At 41.6% G+C, this 21,217-nt stretch overlaps 1 protein-coding gene across 4 annotated transcripts in view; it reads left to right on the top strand.

The window, feature by feature from the left end:
• Window positions 1–21,217, top strand: part of PTPRM (protein tyrosine phosphatase receptor type M) — a 787,515-nt gene that overhangs the window by 667,422 nt on the left and 98,876 nt on the right. For all 4 annotated transcript variants that reach the window (XM_058676819.1, XM_058676821.1, XM_058676820.1 and 1 more), the window contains one exon: window positions 18,395–18,482. In XM_058676819.1, coding sequence (XP_058532802.1) covers window positions 18,395–18,482 — 88 coding nt within the window. The remainder of the gene's footprint in view (window positions 1–18,394; window positions 18,483–21,217) is intronic.

Genomic DNA, 21,217 nt, shown 5'->3' on the forward strand with positions numbered 1-21,217 from the left:
TGTAGACCAATGAACACAATCTAAACCCCAGAAATTAACCTGTGCAGCTACAACAATCAATCTTCAATAAACAAGTTAAAATAAGTCCCTGAAGAAAGCACTGTCTGCTCAACAAATGGTATTGGGGAAAATTGGATCTGTCCATGCAGAAGTATGAAACCATACTCCTTAGACATTAGACAAACAAACAAACAATCAACTCACGGTTAATCAAGGATCAAAATCTATGACCTATAACATCAAAGGATTAGATGAAAACATTGGGGAAACTCTACAAGACACTGGCATAGACAAAGACTTCTTGGAAATGACTCCAGAAACACTGGCAATAAAAAGCAAAATTACGCAAATGAAGTTACATCATGTTATGAGGCTCCTGCAGTGGAAAGAAAACCCTCAACAAAGTGAGGAGGCAGACAGCAAAATTGAGAGAAAAAATTTGCAACTGATTAACTATTAATATTCAGGATTGTGAAGAACTCAAGAAACTTAACAGCAATCAATCAAACAATCCAGTTGCAAGATGGCCAAAGGATGTGAACATGAGTTTTTTCAGATGGCCAATAGACATATGAACAAATACTCAGGATCACTAGCCATCAAGGAAACCACAACAAGGGTTCACTTCAATGCAACTAAAATAATTATAATCCAGAAATGAAAAAATAACAAAGATATGGAGGGCAAGGTACTCTAATCCGCTGTTAGTGGGAATGTAAAGTAGTACAAATTTCATATGTGGATTTCATAGAGATTCCTCAGAAATCTAAAAATATATACACCATAAGACTCAACTGTCCCACTCTGGAGAATTTGCCCAGACAAACAAAATGAAATCATGAAATGAAAGAATTGTGTATCCCCAAGTTTATTGCAGCTCAGTTCACAATAGCTAAGGTATGAAATCAGCTTAGGTGTCCGTCAGCCAATGACAAAAGAAAATATGCTGTGTGTATGTTCTATTAATTCAATTAATATTAATTCTATAAAGCCAAAAAATGAAATCTTTTGCAAAAAAAATAGATAAAACTAGAAACCATTATGTTTAGTGAAATAACCCAGTCCCTAAAGACAAATTTCGTGTTTCTTTAGTATGTAGTAGTTGATGTAGGCTATCCAACAATGTGCAGGAACAAAACAGACATCTGTGTTTGTGATGTGTTTGTTCCCATCCTTTGTTTCGTCTCCTGTGGAATTGTGTTCTTTCTACTTTTTGTTTGCTGATAATGATTGGTGATGCATCAAGTGTGATTATAGAGTGACCTGAAATTATGTTTTTGCAAAAATTAAAGAAAAAAAGAAGAAAAAGGAGAGGGATTTAGAGAAAGAATGAAAGTGGTAGGAAAATGTGATTATGTTAGAATTGTACCTATGAAATACATGAAATCTGTTCCCTTTATATGTGTAAAGTTTTCTTAAGATTTGTAAAGTAAATTACAGTAGTGCATACAAGGATATTTCAAAATGTTTAAGGTAAAGGAATTAAAAGATGTTTGTTTTGGTGCAAAGAAATTGAAATGCATGTGTAAAAGGGGTCTGCAAAAATTTAAGAACAGAAACCAATGCATGAATTAAAACAACCATTTTAACTTCATTGTCCTCGAACTGTTTGCAGTCCTCTCCTATAATAGCTACAGGAGAATTTTGTAAGGAAGCAAATAGATGAATAGACACCAGAAAGAAAAATACTTGGAAAGGGTAGGGTAAGCTGATTTATACCAAATAGCTGGTGTTTTCAGGCAATGAAAGTGAAGGAACATGGTATACCACAGAAGGTGGAACCCAGCAAGCAGAGGAAGCACTTGTCACCATGCCCTTGATCTTGAGCACATAGGAACTTCAGTGCTTTTATTCTCTCCTGTCTATTTCTGAGTGTTTCTTACTCTCTCACAGTACCCCTCATGCTCTTGCACATCCTGGTTGATGCACAAAGATCTCCTTCATTCTGCTGTCTTCTTTGAGCATTGTCTTGAATCTTGTCTCATCCTGCTTGTGGCAGGATTTCACCTTATTGAGCACCCAGTCCCTGGAGCATGACCAACATCTGCACCATCCCAGGGTAGTGGCCCTCAGTTCTGGAGTGAGCTCTGAGTGATGGGGGTGACAAAGCCCCTTGGGGCTGTCAGCTGAGAAGGAGCAGATTCTTTTGCCTCAGGCCTCCCAGCAACTCTGGCTTTTGTCTAGAGGATGCAAGAAGCTGGACAAATCTGTACTGAGATACATGTATGGACAGCACAGAACTGTACACTTGAGTTCTACCAATCACTGCTCCAGTATACTACAATGATACAAGCTTTCCATACTATCCTTGCAACTTCTTGTAAATAATCCAGCATAGATTATAGCTGTAAGGAGAGACTGAGTGAAGACACCAAGTTGGTTAACAAGGTTGTGTGTGTGAGTTGGGGGTGCCGGGTAAAGCACTTAGCACAGCGTTTGGGACAAAGTGATTGTGATTCACACGTGAGCTTGTGTTAATGTCACCTGTTTTCATGACTGCTGAATTGATATTTTATTCTGTTTTCACTAAAAGAATTCTAAAATAGTTTGAGCCCGAGTTCCCCCCACCCTTATTACACTTATTGGCAAAGCTTCAAGGGCCCTTTGTGAATTTTCCCTTGCTGAAATACCAGCGTAGACACTGTGTGGAAGTTCGTTCTGTGTCTTTGTTGTTTGCAGCTCGCAGTTGACCCCCAAGTTTGTTTTCATTACTTTCAACATTGCTCCTTTCCCAAAAACGTTTTGAGGCTGTACAAATAATAGCACAAAGCATTTTATTTTTGTTTAATCTGAAACCTTGCAGTTCTAAATAAAAACTTGAACCATGTGGCCCCAGGGTTTAATCTAATATCTCGTTCCTTGAATTGGGGCCAACTCTTCACTTTTAAAAAACATCAGCAGATTCTCAATACAACTTTTGACTACTTCCTTTTAGCATCTGACCTTGGTTCACTTAAACTAATTGTTATCCTTCCAGCAGATTGTGATTCTGGAGGGAAAAAGAACAAAACATACTATAGAATGCTAGAGGAATTTTAAAACTCCGAGATCCATGCCCTCCATGCAAAATGTGCCTTTTCTTTCCTTTTCATGTTTATAAATTGTATTTATAGAAAGTGGTGTGGCTTGGGTCATCTGGCCCAGGTCCTGGAGCCCACCTTCTAGGTGGATGTTTGGTTTGTGAGCTCGGGAGTGGGGGATCTGGCGGGGCTTGGGTCACATGACCCAGGTCCTGGCGCCTGCCTGTGAGGTGGGTGCTGGGTTTATGAGCCCCAGGGGCAGGGGATACGGTGGGGTTTGGGTCATCTGGCACAGGTTCCTTGGGTCATCTGGCCTGGGTTCCTTGGGCTCACCTGAAAGAACGTGTCCTACTTAGTGAAAAAGGCAGAGCAGAGGAACCAGGCCCTGTTGTAAAAGGAGAATATGGCAGCTCATTTGGAGTCATGCTAGGAGAAGGAGAACAGAACAGACTGGACAACTACCCCAGCCAAATGATGACAGCAAAAATCTAGGTGAATAGAGACTTGAGGTTTACTGTATCAGCCAATGGACACTGGGAGGGTGACATCATCCTTGGGTCGGTGGAATCGACAGCATTCCAGAACTATCCAAAGCACTTGAACAGAATCCTCAGAGTATGTACACATCGAGACTCTGGGTTAATATGAGGTGGCAGTTCCTCATCCCTGGGTACTGGGGTGTTTGGGAAGTTGTGTGTGGTTTCCCCCTTTGTCTCTCCCCTTCCCCCATAAACAACAAAAAGAAATAGCAAATTGGAAACAATAAGTTCACCCAGTTTTCCCTAAACCTTGATCCTTCCCAACCTGATCAACCATGTAATCATTATAAAAAATAAAATTAAAGAAACTGAACAAATCTCGTGTATTTCACAATGCAGATATAAGAGCATAGTTTACTTCCCACCCTACCTTCCCTCCTGCCTGCATTTCCAACCCACCCTCCTCCTTCCTGCTTTGTTTTTTTTTTCCCTAATTATAACGAAGGCATATTCTCATTTCACTTTGCAATCATAGGCTTAACACTCCGTTAGATAAAAGCATCAACACAAGTAGAAAAAGAAAACAATCTATTCCTCAGAAGTATAAACAAAGTCCATAACGACTAATCAAATTCTAGAATGTCAAACTCATTTGTGTAGATTTTTTGTGCTGTGTGGATTGGTTATGATAGATCAGGGAAAGCATATGACATTTGTTTTTTGGGGACTGGCTTATTTCACTAAGCATAATGGTTTCCCATTGGTCCATTTAGAAGCAAAAGACAAGATTTCACTCTTTTTTGTGGCTGAGTACTATTCCATAGTGTTTATGTATTGCAGTGTCTTTATCCAGTTATCAAGTAATGGATATCTGGGTTGAATCATATGCCTATTGTGAATTTAGCTGCTATAAGCCTCTTTTTTTTTTTTTTACTGGTGCCGATGGAATGAATCAGCTCAGCTCATTTTTTAATCTATGAACCAACATAACACTGGAACATATTCCTTTCAGTAACTTAGAGAGACTGCAAAGGTTACCGTGGAAAACAACCTTGATAATTAAGCTGCAATACTTAAATTGAATCATCATGGCATTAAATTATATTTCCAATACAAGAAAACAAGTATGGACAAAATTTTAAATTTAAAATTGATAGACTTCTCATGCAGAATCAAGTGGCAATTAGAAGTAAATGCTACAGTAATGACAGTAATGAGGGGATGAAGGACTAAAGAAAACATTTTCACAACAATGATAACAACAATGTGCTATACAGTACAGCAAAGTTAAAAAGCTATTTTTCCTATGCAAAAAAATAGCACGAAAAACACAAGGACAATTTAAGCATATACATTACAAATTTTAAAGATATTTCATCTAAGCAGTCCAAAAAATGGTGAAATTGTGCTAGTGTAGGCAGCTAGTTCAGGGTCACCTGAGAGGTGGCGGGACTGAATTGCAGTGTAAGCTCTCCCCTCACAAGGCCCGAGAGAGGCCCACGAAAGGCAGGGGCTTGCTCTCCTGGTCCCATTCTTTCATCGCTCAGCACTGTGACTGCTGGCCTCCCCAGTACCTGTTTGCTCTCTGGTTTCCATGGACAGACTGAGGACAGGTATCCCCTGAGCATGGCCCCTGTGTGTCTGTATTCCTCACCTCTGTTTACTGCTCGGGTGGGACAGTAAAGACAGCAATGCTAAATGCTTTATATTTCTAATGTATACTTTCAAGAGTTCCAGGAGAGGTGAGGTCTAGCAGTGATGGAATATGGGCATTGAACTCAAGGAAACGTGAATGTCTGCTGCTTTGTAAGTGTGTCCAGGTTGTTCGTTGCATGTCTCTTAGGATGCTTATATTGTTCGGGAAGCTGGGACAAGGTCTTTAGCTTAACGGATGGATTTGAGGGTAATGACCATTTGTTTCTCTTGGGGTTGTGTTTATATGGGATTGAGATTTGCTATTTCCAGTGGGCCCTGTTGTTATCACCAAGCTTGGTTAATAAAGACTCCTTAATAAACGCTAGACTTGTCTGGCGTGATCTTGCTCACACCCCGCAACAATATCAAAAAGGTCAATCCCTTTTTCAGTGAGTTTCAGATTTGTAATTCTAGCTAGCTTTGGCAAAGACACTTCCTAAAGTTCACAGGAAATCCAACTAAAGGGCCCAGCGCAGTAGCCTAGCACCTAAAGGCCTTGTCTTGCACACACTAGGATCCCATATGTGGCCCCGGTTCTTTTTTTTTTTTTTTTTTCTGATTTGTGTGTTTTATTTTTTTTTTCTTCATTAATTACATTGTATTATGTGACACAGTTTCATAGGTACTTGGGTTCTCCCCACCCCTCCCCAAACCCTCCCCCCATGGTGGATTCCTCCACCTTGTTGCATGAACACAGCTCAAGTTCAGTTGAGATTCCCCCATTGCAAGCGTATACCAAACCTAGAGTCCAGCATCTTATTGTCCAGTCAAGTTCAACGGCTTCTTAGGTATACCCTCTCTGGTCTGAAGACAGAGCCAGCAGAGTATCATCCCAGTCAATTGAAAGCTCCATCATACCATCAGCAAAAATTTACATCATTATGGAATTAATTGACATAGTAATGAGTAACCAATATGTTAAAAGTAAATGCGAGTTCCCAGCCACCTTCTGTGACCACCTCACCTACACTTCAATTTTAGTTTATACACAACATATAACATTCATAACATAACATGTTATACATAACATCATATCATCTTAAATTAAGGCAAACGTGTGGTATTTAACCTTTTGGGATTGGTTCATTTCCCTTAGCATTATGGTTTCCAGTTTGGCCCATTTGGCCACAAAGAGCTGCATTTTGTTTTTTATAATAGCTGAGTAGTATTCCATGGAGTAGATGAACCATAGCTTTCTTATCCAATCCTCTGTTGATGGGCATTTTGGTTGCTTCCATGTTTTTGCAATTACTGATTGTGCTGCTATGAGCATAGGAGTGCATGTTGGTTTCTCATAAAACAATTGTTCTGGATATATTCCTAGGAGTGCTATTGCTGGATAATACGGTATGTTGAATTTGAGTTGTTTGAATATTCTCCATACTGATTTCCATAGAGGCTGTACCAGCCTGCAGCCCCACCAGCAGTGGAGTAGGGATCCCTTTTCCCCGCAACCTCGCCAACAAGTGTTGTTGGTGCTTTTATTCATGTGGGCCAGTCTTACTGGCGTCAGGTGGTATCTCATTGATGTTTTAATTTGGATTTCCCTTATTGCCAGGGAACTTGAGCATTTTTACATATGTTTATTTGCCATTTGGGTTTGTTCCTTTGTGAAGTGTTTGCCCATTTCCCATGCCCATTTCTTGAGTGGCTTGTTTGTTTTGACATTTTGGTTGTTTTGTAGTTCTTTGTATATTCTGGAGATCAGCCCTCTATCACCTATGTCGTGCGCGAAGATCTTCTCCCATTCTGTGGGTTGCCTTTTTACTTTGTTGATTGTTTCTCTAGCTGTACAGAAGCTTCTTAGTTTGATGAGGTCCCAATTGTTTATTTTGGTCTTGATTTCTACTGCATCTGGAGTCTTTTTTAGGAAGTGAGGACCTACCCCTAAGTGTTGCAGTGTGTTTCCAACATTTTCTTCCAAAAGTTTGAAGGTTTCTGGATGTAGGTTTAGATCTGTTATCCATTTAGATCTGATCTTAGTGTATGGTGAGAGATGTGGATCTATTTTTTTGTTTCTGCAGGCTATCAACCAGTTGTCCCAACAGCATTTATTGAACAGACCTTCCCATTTGCCTGGATTGTTGTTTGTCTTTTTGTCAAAGATTATTTGGCTGTATCTGTGTGGGTTTCCTTCTGGTGTTTCTATTCTGCTCCATTGATCTTCCTCTCTATCTTTGTGCCAGTACCACGCTGTTTTGATAACCACTGCCCTATAGTATGTCCAGAGGTCCGGAACTGTGATTCCCCCTGCTAACTTCCTGTTCTTCAGGATGGTTCTAGCTATCCGTGGTTTTTTGTGCTTGCAGATGAACCTTATAAGCCTCTTTTATACACTGATTTCATTTTGTTGGTGTAAATTCCCAGGACTGGTATGTCTAGGTCAAATGATAGATTGCTCAGACATAATTGCAATTCATTTAAAGAAAAAAATTTTAAGAAGTAGGTCTGAAATATATCAAATTCAAATATAGTAATGATGTGTGAATCTTGAGGTTTTTAATTGCTATTTGTCTGTTCACTGGTATTTTTGAGCTCCTCATGGGTCCCAGGTAGGTGCTGGATGAGACCCAGCTCCTCCCCCAAGTGGAGCACACGGATTTTCAAAAGGACTAAACTGTTTGCAATCCTGGTTCCCTGTGCATTTGCATGGAAGTTCTTCAAGTGCCTCCAATGTGCTGATAACATCCCTGTGGTTTTCTATATGCACCAAATCTGCATATTCTTTCCATTGATAGTCACTGATTTTAATGCAGAGGGCAGTCCTGTTAAATAATTGTAGAAATACAGTCGGAAAAAATTGGAAGACAAATACAGAAATACAGAATGTATCTGTAGTCATCACATATTTAGGAAGAGATTAGAGCTGGAATTTAAGTCCAAATCTTCTGGTGCTGGAGCCTGTACTCTTTACCTCTTGAATGCTTTGTGTTGTTGGTAAATTCAGAGTTCTCCCCAAGAGTGAATGCAAACAACTGGTAATGTACATGGTGAACTTAGGTCTGCTTGTGAAGTGCTGATGTGTAGGTTGAGAAAGAGATTGTCTGCCACAGTTGTCCCTTGGTGTTTCTGATTCATTAGTGATGTTGTGTTTGTGGGTATCATCTTCTTCATTCTCTCACCCAGAACAGAGGTCTTGGGTTTAGAATAGAACTGAGCTAGTGTGCCAGGCTAGAGTGCAACACTACTGCATCTGTTTTTCTATTGTCTTAAACCATAGTATGTGTTACTGGCTTTATATTTATTATAATAATAACAGTCTTATTTGCAAGTAAATGTCTTTAAACATATAATACTAAAGTGAAAGTCACTAAATAAATGGGAAGAAAGTGGTAAGGGCATGAGAGAAAAAGTGAAGGAATTCCTAGATGACAATCCAGGAAGACCTTCTGGGTTGGCATGTGCTTATCCCTTGGGATTCTGGTCTGCAGTTACCCCTAGACTTCCCATAACTCCCCATCCTCAAGGTATGCTAGTGAGTCAGGTTCTAGAGGATGCAGTCAGATGAGGAAAGCATCACACCCAAGGCCTATAGTAAGGTGATGCAGCTGTTAGGAGAGGTGAGTCTGGATTCCCGAGGGAAGCTACCCTACTTCTCTGTCTCTATAGATGATCAGTCAGCAACTCGTGGGAATTTCTGCCATGCTGAATTTCTGCCCAGCGTCTGGGGCAGGCTCATGAGTTCAGCTTGGCTCAGAATCTTCTCCTGACTCCCGCAGACTATGACTGAATGCCAAGACTTGCCCCGTGAGGGAGAGTCTGTGTGACTCAGAAGTGACAGTATCCACAATCTTTAATAAGAAATGACATTTGGCTAAACTGTGTCAATAAAGGACAGCTGCTGTGACTAGAAATATGGGTTGTAATTTTCAGTAAAAATGCTTGCTTTTTAAGAGTAGACGTTGGGTTTGATGACAGTAAATTGAGATGCAATTATTTTTTATTAGATCATTTGAAAAATATCTGTAACCGTGTTTTCTGAATTTCTAAAATAGTTCTCCATTCCAAATTTTTATCCTTAATCTCTCTGACCTGGGTGTTGCAGGGAGAGCTTGCTAATTGTGCCAATAGGATTTATAAATCAATAGATGTTCCAGAAAGGATTGTATATCTCGCACTAATTAAAATTCCTTTTTCTGCTATATTCATCCATTTATAAGCATGTCATCTCTAAAAAACTGTTTCTAGATTTTCATCCACATGTGATGGAACTTACGTGATTTCTGAGGTCAGGACGTCTGAAAGCCCACAGCTCTCCAAGTAATATAGTAAATAAGGTTGTTGGCTTGTGTTGGTCTTCTGAATAGATGGACAAGGAATAAAGCAACTGTCCCACTCCTAAAGGCTGTATAGAATCAACATAGGAAATTATAGAACTCTTTTCAGGCCAGGAAGGGAGGAGAATTGGAAAACAATATCAGAAAACCAATTACAACAATTGTCTTCAAAGTCAGCAAGGAGGTGTTGTCATCAAAAACAAGCTTGAGAATTAGGAAAAAATAGTCATTGACATCCTTAATTAAGCACTTACTGCATGCTGGGCATGGCAGACATGTTGAGTCCTTCTAAGGACCATGTCCTCAGTGGAGACACTGGGCTTTCAAGTAGGAAAGTGGCAGGTGCCCTGATGTGTTCGAAGGAGTTAATTGTTTGGGCAGGCATTTGGTGCCGCAGTTAAAAGATCACTCAGACCATCCAAATCCCATATGGTCTGTCCTTGTTCAGGCCCAGCCCTTCTTCCAGTTCTAACTTGCTCCTAATATGCACCCTGGGAGGCTGCAAGTGATAGCTGAAGTACTTGGATCCCTGCCACTCATATGGGAGACATGAGTTGACTTTCCAAACTCCTAGCTTCAATCTGGCCCCGGCAATAGCCGCTGCAAGCATTTGGGGAATGAATCAGTAAACAGGTAATCTCTCCCTCCAAAGTTCAAATGTGCATGAAGAAAACATTCAAAATAGTTATCTGTAGTGTAAGTTTATAAGCTGGGGGGTGCAGCAGAGAGACCAGCGAGGGAGCTACAGCAATGATTCAGGCAAGAGACAGAAACAACCTAGCTGTTCTGGCTGCTTTCTGGATTTTTGCTGAAGCATCCCTTTTCCTCTAGCCATTCTGGAGATGTGTTTTCTGAGGGTGGTGTACTTGCTCATCTCTGGAGAGCTGCCTCTTGCCAGGGCTCACTGACAAGTCACTGTTCACGTCAGGTGCAGAGGTGGAGGAAATTGCAGTTCCTGGACAATGTTAACACTGTTGAGAACATGTACATCAGAGGGCAAATGAAAATTGTTTTCCCCTTGAATTGTGGGTGGCAATCCTGAAGGTGGGACTTAATCCAACATAGCTTATAGGTACTACAATGTGAGTGATTAAATCTGGTTCTTTGAACTGCCTTTACAACAACGCAGTCTTTCTTTTGGTCCCTGTGACAGGTCACCCATTGACCTCACTGTTCTGGCAGTCTGTCCATTTCCTGTGGTCTCCTTGGGATTCTCAGGGTCATGCAGTGAGGGCCAGGCAGAATCAAGTTCCAGAGTCTTCAAAAGATGGATGGATCTCATGGATGAACATCATAATCAAAAGCTAGACAATGCTCAACTCAAACTCAGCTCAAAAAAGTCAGTCTTGACCAAGTGATTTGCAGTGACTCTAACCACTCATCTAAGTCCCTTGCTGTCTGGTCCCTCTGCACAGCTGAGCCCGTGGCATGGCACACATCAAGGACCCTATCAGGAAGAAGGAGTCTGCAAGTCCAGTCTTTGATATTCACATCGACGAATGTCCTCCCTGTGATGATCCCTGAAATGAGTGTCAGGAAATCAGGGACTCTAAGCTACAGGTGCGGGAAGACAGAGGAGGCATCCCAGTTGTGAGGACGGCCTGGGCACTTCTGCAAATGTGACTCTTGGCTATTAAGCTGTCTTCCAGAAAGCAAAGTGAAGAAGAATGCAGACTAGGAAAGGGTTGAATATCCCAGTATCCCTTCACAGCCACCTTCTGCCTTTTAAAATTAAAACTCCACTGAAATTCACTACCTCTGGTATTCAGATCCTCCCCTCATTAAAGTCACCTTGCTGTGTGTCAGTCTCTATTAATACCCCAGAACACTGTTTTTATCAGTGGGATGTACAGCAGCCATGACTGCTCTGCACTTTAGCACTGCCACTCCTTTTTCCCTCCGTCACTCACCTGAAGGGTGCCTGGCTTTTTTCCCCACTCCTGTCCCTTCATCAGTGGTTTTCAACATTTTTCTGCATCAGTACCCTTGAGGGAGATGTCACTTCATTAGCAACAGCTGACTACAGCAGGGATTCTGAAGGTGGGAAGAAGGGAGGCTTCTAAATTGGAAAATCTGAGTGAGTAGATTAAGGGTCCCTCTAGGGTGCACATGCTCTCCTAACCTTTGGAAAAAATCACTGACTCAACCCAGAGAGCGGGGTCACCAGAATTGCTTGGTGGTTTATAACCCACAGGCAGGGGGACTTGAGGTTGCTGCGTGCGCTGTGCCACACAGGAGGCATAAAGCCTTCAGTCAGCTTCATGCCCAGACAGGAGAGGCACTGAGTTCAAAGTGGGGTTGATCTTGGCTCTGGGGCGCAATTCTTTTGCTCACCAACTGCATCATTTCAGGAGAACTGCTTAACATCCTTGATCCTAAATTTCCCTTTCTGTAAAACACAATTAAAAATATTCATCTGCTAGAGTTTCAAAAATCTCCAAAGTCTATATTCATCAACAGAGAATACATGCCATTGCTGTGAAAAGGCTTTGACAAAATCCTCCATTCAGAATAATATTCAATAGAATAAAAAAGGTGCTATAGTTATGCTGGGCCTCATGGGGTGGTGTGGGGGCTATTTCTAGGTACTAAACTGGCGTATTTTTTTAAGGTTGCAAAGTTCAGTTCCATTGTCAAAGAGAAAGAGATGTTAAGTAAAGGAAAGCAACTATATGAAAACTTTTTACCAAAATCATCACCCACTTGAGTCCTGTAAAACAGAAAAATCCTGCAAGATTTCAAATTAGATTAAGTTGTAATAAAAGCTGACCACTTGAAGTGTTAAGAGATTAGCACCTTCTTTGAAAGAATCACTGATAGGGTGGCATTGTTGAGACCCACATCACATAGCAGAGTGAGAATCCCACCTCTGCTCCCAGCACAGCTTCCTGCTAATGTGCACCCCTGAAATCAGAGGATAGCTGAAGTTCTGGGTCCTTGAAACCCTGGGGACACCTGGCTTGTGTTCATGGCTCTTGGCTTCAGCCTGGATGGCCCTGGCTGACAAAGACATTTTGGGACTAAACCAACAGGTGGAAGATACCTCTCTCTCCTTGACCCATTTCGTCTGCATCTCCAATACATACACATTCAGAAAGAATCAAGGAACATTCACACTTAAGATTTTAGAGTGTTTAGGCATAAAACAATCTACGGAGCTCGATTCCTATTGTCGCTCAGTCCCTACCTCTTTTGCCTTTGAAGCATCACACACTCCCCTTGCCTTCCTACGTACAGGACACTGGAGAATGGATGGTGACCATTGAGCACTGCTACCACTGAGCCTGAACTTCTCAGCTCCCCTTCCCATCAGCACTCCACCCTGTGTCCCATCAGATGGTGGTCTATGTGTTTAGCTGCTTTAGTGCTATAATAATGAATAGTGTATATGTACCTAATAAAATACAATGGTTGGAAGAACTATACGAGAAGCAGGGGCAGAAAACTAAGAAAGTTCAGAGACTTTGCATGCCCCAGTGAGTTTATCTTCTTTTTCTCAGGGTGATGATTTTAGTCATCTTATATGCACAGTTTCATTCATATGAGAAAGGGAGGAAAAATTCGATTTCAGAAGCTTCTAAAACACTTGACCCTGCACTGCCTGGGAGCAAACTGCATGTTACAGACAGCCTTGACCTTCCTCCTTTCTTTCTGGCAGCTTTTGTATTGAATAGTCTCTTTCTCTCTTTCTCCCTCCCTCCCTCCCTCCCTCACTCTCTCTCGTTTTTTATTATCTGAGGGCTGTGGCATTTTTAACGGAGTACATCATTTTGGAGTAACATTCTCTTGAGGTGGGCCACTGAGATGTATAATTATATCCTGTGGAAAATGATGGTGGTAGGAGGGGTAGGAGGGGGATGGTTATTGAATCACAAAAACATGTTTCCTATTCAGGAAGAAATGACAGTGTGCAGGATGTTCAATTTCCCTCTGCTCTGTGCCCATGGAGAGCGCAGCATCTTAAGGAGGAGAAGTCATTGGTATTCACCAGAGCTCGCCCGGTTTCATTTTTATTGTTTCGCAGACTTATTACTCTTTCCAAGTGGTTCCCAAGTCTGCTGCCTGTTTTTTTTAGTATATATGAGCTCAGGTAGTCAGAAGAAACACTTTAATTACATTTTAAATAGAATAAAAGCATAAGTATATTTATGAAAATTCTAACAAAAGGCACAGTGAGACCATTAACTTAAATCCCCAACATACATAAAGTGTTTTGTTCATAATAAAAACCCCATAGTTATTGTGTTAAATTGTACCTGCATATTAAAAAACTGCCCTAAGCACTAAATATTGCTTAAATGTGCATATTGTATTTGCAGTTTCTCCTATAAAAAGTCTACTAGGAGCTCTGGCCATCGCCGCTGTCCCTCAGGCTTGCCCTTAAGTTACTGCCCCAAGGAGGAGGAGAAGCATGCTGTTGGCTGGGGATGATCCTTGCCTTGACTCCCTCAACTGTGACTTCTGTCTTCTCATTGGGCCTTGGTTGAACTTGATTTTAGTGAACCTGTTCGTAAGTGTTGTCAAACATCAGTGTGAGGTGAAGGGCAGGAGGAATTGGGCATCACGGGGGAAATGGAACATGACAGGGAAAGGAAAGCAGGTGGCAAGCAAAGCTCCCCCCAAGTAGCCAGAGGCCAGACACTGGCCCACCGCCTTCAAGGGACCCAATTCTTTCTGTCTCAGTGCTGGGAGGGACTCAGAACTGGTTGGCTTTACTTCCACCATGTCTAATGGAACCCGTTCTTCTCAAGATGCACCGTGAGTTATCTGCTGCGTACTTTCATTCCATGAATACTGATTCAGAGTAGAATTTTTCCCAAAGCATTCAGTAAGTCAGTTTATATCATTTAAAAGGTGTATGCATACCTTCTGGGCTCCTAAAGATAAAAAAGGAAGAGCTAAAGAAGCTTTGGTTCTTCCCCGAAGAAAAGCACACAAGAGAAGATTTTATGAAATATGCGTTGACTTTGCTTAATTTGTGTGAAAACACATTTAAAAGCCAAAAGTCAGTGGAATAGGACAGAATAGAATATGACTGCTTAGTTTAATTACAGATAAGCCCAGATACCTGATTGGTCGTCAGTCCTACTTTGTGGATTTATAAATGACTCGGGGTTGTCCCAGGGGAATGAGTAATGAAGGAGGCACATCTGTTCCCTCTGGGGTTGCATGTCTGAGATAGGAGAAGCCCTGGACCAGGCAGAAAGCAGGTCCTGATCCTGATGGCCATGTCCCCGCTTCAGTTACCATTTTTGCTCTGAGAATTTCCAAACCAGGAAAACAGCCAGGGCCCGTTCTGTGAGAGACCATGTATCATCAAGTCATGGCTTCTCTGAATATAAGCCAAGATTTATTTTCTAACTAGATATATGCCATGCATGAATAATAAGAGTCTAAGGTGTAAAGGTACATATTTTCTCAGATATTTTGAAAGTTTCTGTTAACCAAAACCATAACAATTTAACACTGGGCTTATCTTACAGTGTTATGAAAGAAAATCTCCATTTCAAAGGGAAAAGGTAATATAAAAAATTAGCCAACAAAACTAAAGCAGTCCTTCTTGAAGGCCCTTCCTCCCAGTCTCTGTGCTGTGCAAAGGCATCTTGTTTTCCAGCCCAAGGATTAGGACATATGATCGTAATGATGCAGGTGAATTGTGTCAGATTGTTCCAGAAAATGTGAGACACAGTCTCCAAACCTACCAGGGAGTCGAGAGACTGGCTATCATCTGTCATCAAGTCTTTTCTGTGGGCACCTCTTTGTCTTTCTTTTGCTTACAAAAATACATTTTGCCATTTGCAATGATTTCCATAGTTCCCCGCTAGGAAGTTGAGAGGCTCTGCGCAGGAACTTGCTTCTCTTGCAATTGTGTCCCTGCCATGAACATATCAAATAAGCTAAAAAGCAGAATTCTTCTGTAAAGTAATCAACAGCTAAGTGAAAGTTCACATGACAATTTTTTTACATCCTCTTGATGTAATCCTTCACTTGTAGATAAGACATAATTTAGGGGTGGAAAGCAATAATGTTGGTCTGTGTGTTCAATATGTAGATTTAATATTGTTCTCCTCTTCAAAGCCATTGTCACAGAAGAGCTACACAGAAGGAGCAGTGGACTCAGAGTGAGAAAACATGGAGATCTGGTCTTGGTTGTGTCAGGTCCTTCAGCCATAAGGCATGGAGACTACTCTAGTGGAGATGTGTTCATAATGCAGGCACATGTTGAATTCCCTACCCCTCCATCTTGTATGCTCAGAAATAGAGAAGATCTGAGGGCCCTACCCTTAAGAAACTGTTGTAACTATAGTGCTCAAATGAAATGAGATTAGTTATTGTTCCATTTGGTGTTTTGAGTCTGCTTCCTGGCCACCAATTAAACGAAAACAATGAAGTTCATATAACTGGTTTTAAATGCAAGTCCCACATTTAACAGGCATACTCATGAAACACAGCCATGACACCATGGCTGTTGCCTGCCCCACAGAAGAGCTTCTGTGATCAAGCGTGGGAAGCACTTGATTGTGTGGCTCAACCTCAGTGACTCAAGGGCATTTCCTCCATGCTCGAAGCTGGAAAACCCGATATTTTCCCTTAATCTGTTTGCTTCTTCCATCTGACCACAAAGAAACAAAATAGGAGAATGCTCTAGATTTGTGAAAAAGACAGAGGGAAGTGAGATGACTGGCTAGATCAGTACAAACACCAAGTAAAATTGGCTGTTGTCAGTGAAATACAATTATTATGCAACTGCAAATTCATTGTCATCCATAAAGTAGCAAAGACAATATTCACAAAAAGAATATCTGACCTGAAAATCTCTGTTGCTATGTTGAAGTGTATTATAGAACAGAATAGAAGCTACATTCTTGAATCAATCCTGATTACATAATGATCTTGCACTAGTAACCTTTCACAGCTTGTATTTTTTTACTTCATTTATTGATAACTCAAAATTATTTTTTTGCTGCATCACACTGAATTTTGCCCTTCAACTAGCAACGTGGGAAGCTATTTCAAGCCACTTGTGTAAAAGTTAGTATTAAAAGTGTGAATTTATTTTGGTGCAAACCAGTTTTCCTAATATATGGAAAATATATGTTATAAGAAAATTAAGCATGGGTTTCAAATTTTCTTCATCCAACTCAGACTAGTTCCATTTTTTACACAAACTTTCTGAATTATCTTGATAGAGTACCATTCATATACAGTCACGTGTTGCTTGACAACGGGGACACACTCTGAGAAATATATCATTAATCAGTTTCATTGTTGGGTAAGCATGCAAAGTGCGCTTAGCCTCAGCCGATCATGATGTCACAAGGCAATATAATTGTATGAGACCCTGGCCTCGTATGTGATCCCTTCTTGACCAAAACAGCATCATACAGTGCTTGTGTGTAAAGTGTGTTTAAACCTGATCGGCTGTCATGGACTTTGTTTTTGTTTTTGTTTTCCAAAATAACAAAAAAAGCTGTTATGATAATCATGATCTATGATCAGACTCAGGGGCCTTTAAAGAGAGGTTATTTAAACTCCTTGACCCTTATGTGCATAGTTTCATCTTTTTCACACTTGTACTGATATAATGTCAGGTATGAATGTGTTGATAAGGACAAGATCTGAAGCCCAAGACTGGGAAAGAGCTGAGAGTGACTCTTTCCCAGTTAGTCTCTGATGAGAGCTGAGCAATATGTGAATGTTAACAGCATTATTGATACTAACAGGTGACAAGAAAGCAGGTTTTTCAAGTCTTAGAACGCATATACTTAAGAAGGAGAAATAAAGCTTTAATTTTGAGTTCAGGACAAAGATGTTTGTTAACCAGAGCTTGCAGCCATGAATACCTTCAGTCAGTAGTTGCCAGACTACTTCCATGAGGCAGTGGAGACATAGGTAGAAATGACAGAGCATGCTGAGCATCGTCCACTCCATGTCGGGGTGCTATGGGACATGCAGATGGGTGGAGCAGAGTCCCAGAGACCCTGGAGAAGATGTGTCAACTGCAGTAAGACTGAGGTGTAACTTACCTAATAAACAAGGGCCCATAAAAAGAAGTCACTAGCATTGGGAAGTGGTGGAGATGGCCAAGATGCTGGGAGGAGGACATGGGAAAGGAGGAACTTCAACTGGGAAGAGAGAACTGCTATCCCAGGCTTGTTTGAGAACAAGACTGTTTGACACCATGTGGCCTTCAGGCCTTTCAGAGTGGGGCCTTTCTCATCCATGCCATTTATGTCACTTCCTTCACTTTTTCTCTTCTTTCCCACCTGGTACCAAGAAATACAGGAGCAGGTGAGACAAAGGCAAGAAATTAGTATCACTGAGTCCTTCTTGCTACCATCCTTCCACGGCCCCCTACTTCATAAAGGGAAATCATTAAAATGTTACATGGACTAAATTGGAAATGAAAAGCTTCCTTTCTGCTGATACTAGAGGACATTTTTTATTATAATTGAAACAGAAAAGAAATACATCCAATAACTGAAGATTAAATACCCCAGGAATAATAATGCCAAATCCTCTCAGTTAGCAAGCAGAGAGGGGAAAAAAGATATCAGTATCTCTTATAAGAATAGTGAAAAATGATTATGTAATTAAAAAATTGAGAGACGCATTCAATTTTTCTCTGCATCACGTATCCAGGTAGCGTAGGAAGACTGGTGATCATCTGTTCTGTGTTGTTCACTGTGCACCTCCACTCTTGCATTTGTAAAACATTAGAGAAAGCAGGAAAACGTGTTTAGCAGTGCCTAAATGAAGAAGTCAAGAGATAAAGCCGTTTAATCATCTTTCTTCTCACTGCTGTGGACATCCTTGCTCTGGCCCTTGGTCCCCGTTTTTTCAGAGTCTCCTCCATCACTGAGCTGCCTTTGTTGATTACACCCAATTGTAATGCTTCCTGTCCCTTCCCCCTTCCTTTCAGAGTTTCTTCGAAGGACAGTCAGCACCATGGGACTCTGCTAAGAAAGATGAGAACAGAATGAAGAACAGATACGGGAATATCATTGCGTGTAAGTGTTGACAGCATCGCTGTGTTACTGTATAACTTTGCATCTCATAAGATTGACCACCAGACTCATGCAGGGAGAAATTCCAGGCCAGTCACTGCTTCTGGTCCCAGAAGAACTGCTGTTATGCTCACACTAAAGAAAGAAAAAAACTAGCTGAATGCCCACATTGCATTACTGTGCTCGTGCTGTTGGCCCTGCTTCATTTTCAGATTTAAGGTCTGCAAAGCCTTGGTGGTCTGCAAATGCTGAGAAGGAAAAGCGATTTAGAAGTAAACATAATAGCACTAACGTCTCCCAGTTGCTCCGTGAGAATTACCAGAAATAATGATGCACAACTTGTCTGAATGCAAAGAACTGGAGTTCTCTGCAGGCATTAACTCATTAAACCTCTGGACACTGTGTTACGGAGGTCAGGAACAGCCCCATTTTAAGGACAGGAAACCAAAACTCTGGAGTTAAATGGTAGTCCTCATATCACAACACTGATTAGCAAAAAGAGCTAGGATTATATCAGTAATTCCCAGAGCCTGTGGAACGGAATGTTCCCAGTCCATAATGCATGGGATGGGTTTTTAAATCAAGCCCAACCTCATTAATGTTCTGTAACGATGCTGAGACACAGGGTAGATTGATAAGCTCCCTCCGACAGGGCTTCAGGCCCCCTCCCCTATATTAAGCTGCTCTAAGTGGTCTGTGACCGCGTCATGGCACCAACAAGCCCATTGACTGTGGCAGCCTCACAAAACTGGAACTACTTGTAAGTACAAGTAAACAAGTAATAGTACTAAAAAACTAGAACCAATATTGGTCATATGACTTGGCCTGGGGAATAGTGAGCTCTTGGCGTCTCATCACATAGAAGACAACAAACTTGGAAGGGCTGGATAGTCCATGGGAGCATTTTGGGGGCTTCAGTGGTTGTGGCAAGAGCAGCCCCATCCACTTGCCTGAGTTAGCCTTCCTCAGTAGGACAGTGCAGTTTCCAGAATTCTCTGAATGCAACACCACTAATCACATGGAATGTGGCTGGTGCCAGCAAGGAACTGAACTTTACATTTTATTTCATTTTAATAATTTTTTTTAAAGATTTTATTATTGGAAAGCCAGATATACAGAGAGGAGGAGAGACAGAGAGGAAGATCTTCCATCCATTGGTTCACTCCCCAAGTGAGCCGCAACGGGCCAGTATGCGCCAATCTGATGCCGGGACCAGGAACCTCTTCCAGGTCTCCCACGCGGGTGCAGGGTCCCAAAGCTTTGGGCCATCCTCAACTGCTTTCCCAGGCCACAAGCAGGGAGCTGGATGGGAAGTGGAGCTGCCGGGATTAGAACCGGTGCCCATATGGGATCCCGGGGCGTTCAAGGCGAGGACTTTAGCCGCTAGGCCACGCCGCCGGGCCCTCATTTTAATAATTGTTAAGTCCAATACTACACAAAGAAAAGTGGGAGCAGAAAGCTAAGCAGTAATCTGCAACATCCCATTTGAGTATGGCTTGTGGCCACCAGTAAAACCAAACCACAAGTTTTGCAGGATGCAGGTGCTGGCTTTGCATGGGTGGAAGTTTGTTTCAAAACATGCTGTATCCCTCTAGTGTCTCAGACAGCATGCTATGGTCCCTTTGGATATGAGATCTAGTTGCCCCTCTGATAGTTCAGGTGACCCTGGTGAGATGTCATACTGGTACTGTTCACTGAGGATGCCTAGTCATTAAGATGAGATGTTGTTCCTAACTCCAGAATGGAGCAGACCCCATACCGTAACTATTGTCCATTGTGGTGGCAGCCATGTATACAGTGCTGTGGAGGTTCAGAGGAGGAAAATAAAACTTGTTGGACTGCATAGACGCTGCATGTTGTCTGGGGGCCAGTGAAGCCCTCCACAGTTAGCAGAACTAGGACACTACCTGATGGCTGCTGGGATCCTTCAACTCTACAACAAGCTCCCAAGAGACTCCCAGAAGAGAAATGAAAAACCTTGTTCTTGTGCAAAGGGATAGGGCATGTTGACAAGCCTCTGTGTCTGGCAGCCACATGGCCCTCCTGCTGAGCACACAGAAAGCAGCATCAAGGAATATGACTGCAAGCGTGCCAAGAGTTCACTGATGGTTATGTAATACATTCTTGAGTCTACTTCCCAGAGCATACTTAACTACCTGCCCTTGATAGATATATGAGAAATGTTTTTAAATTATCAAGGCATACATAAATGAATGAATGAATAAATAAATAAATAAATAAATAAATAAATAAATAGTAACATTTGCTACAGACACACAGGTGTGATAAACACCAGCATGAACATGTCAGACTCATTAACTCGTTGCTCCTAGTAACACCATCACTGGATAAATACTCTTACTCTGTTACAGGCCAGAGTAAGGCCTGGTCTGGAGGTATGGGCAGCCTCCATGAGGATGTGATGCGGAAGACAGCTGCATAAAAGAGAGTTCTGCAGACAGAGCAAGTGTCTTGTGAGCAGTTCTAGCCTTTAGATTGGAGGTCATGAAGGATGCCAAGGTACCGGGGGTATAAAGTACGAGTGAGGTTAGGCATAGAAGGGGGTAGTTGCCAGACCTTCAGAGCTCTCTAGAGAAGATTAAGGAATTTGGTTTTATTACAATACTAAAAGTTGTTGGGGGTAAGATATAAATAAAATCTGCATTAGATAGTTTTTACCTAACCGCAAAGTAGAAAATGGATTGGAAAGGGGCACTTACTATAGGTAAGAGGTTCTT

This window comes from Ochotona princeps, chromosome 18, assembly GCF_030435755.1.
Source record: "Ochotona princeps isolate mOchPri1 chromosome 18, mOchPri1.hap1, whole genome shotgun sequence".
Taxonomy (NCBI): Eukaryota; Metazoa; Chordata; class Mammalia; order Lagomorpha; family Ochotonidae; genus Ochotona; species Ochotona princeps.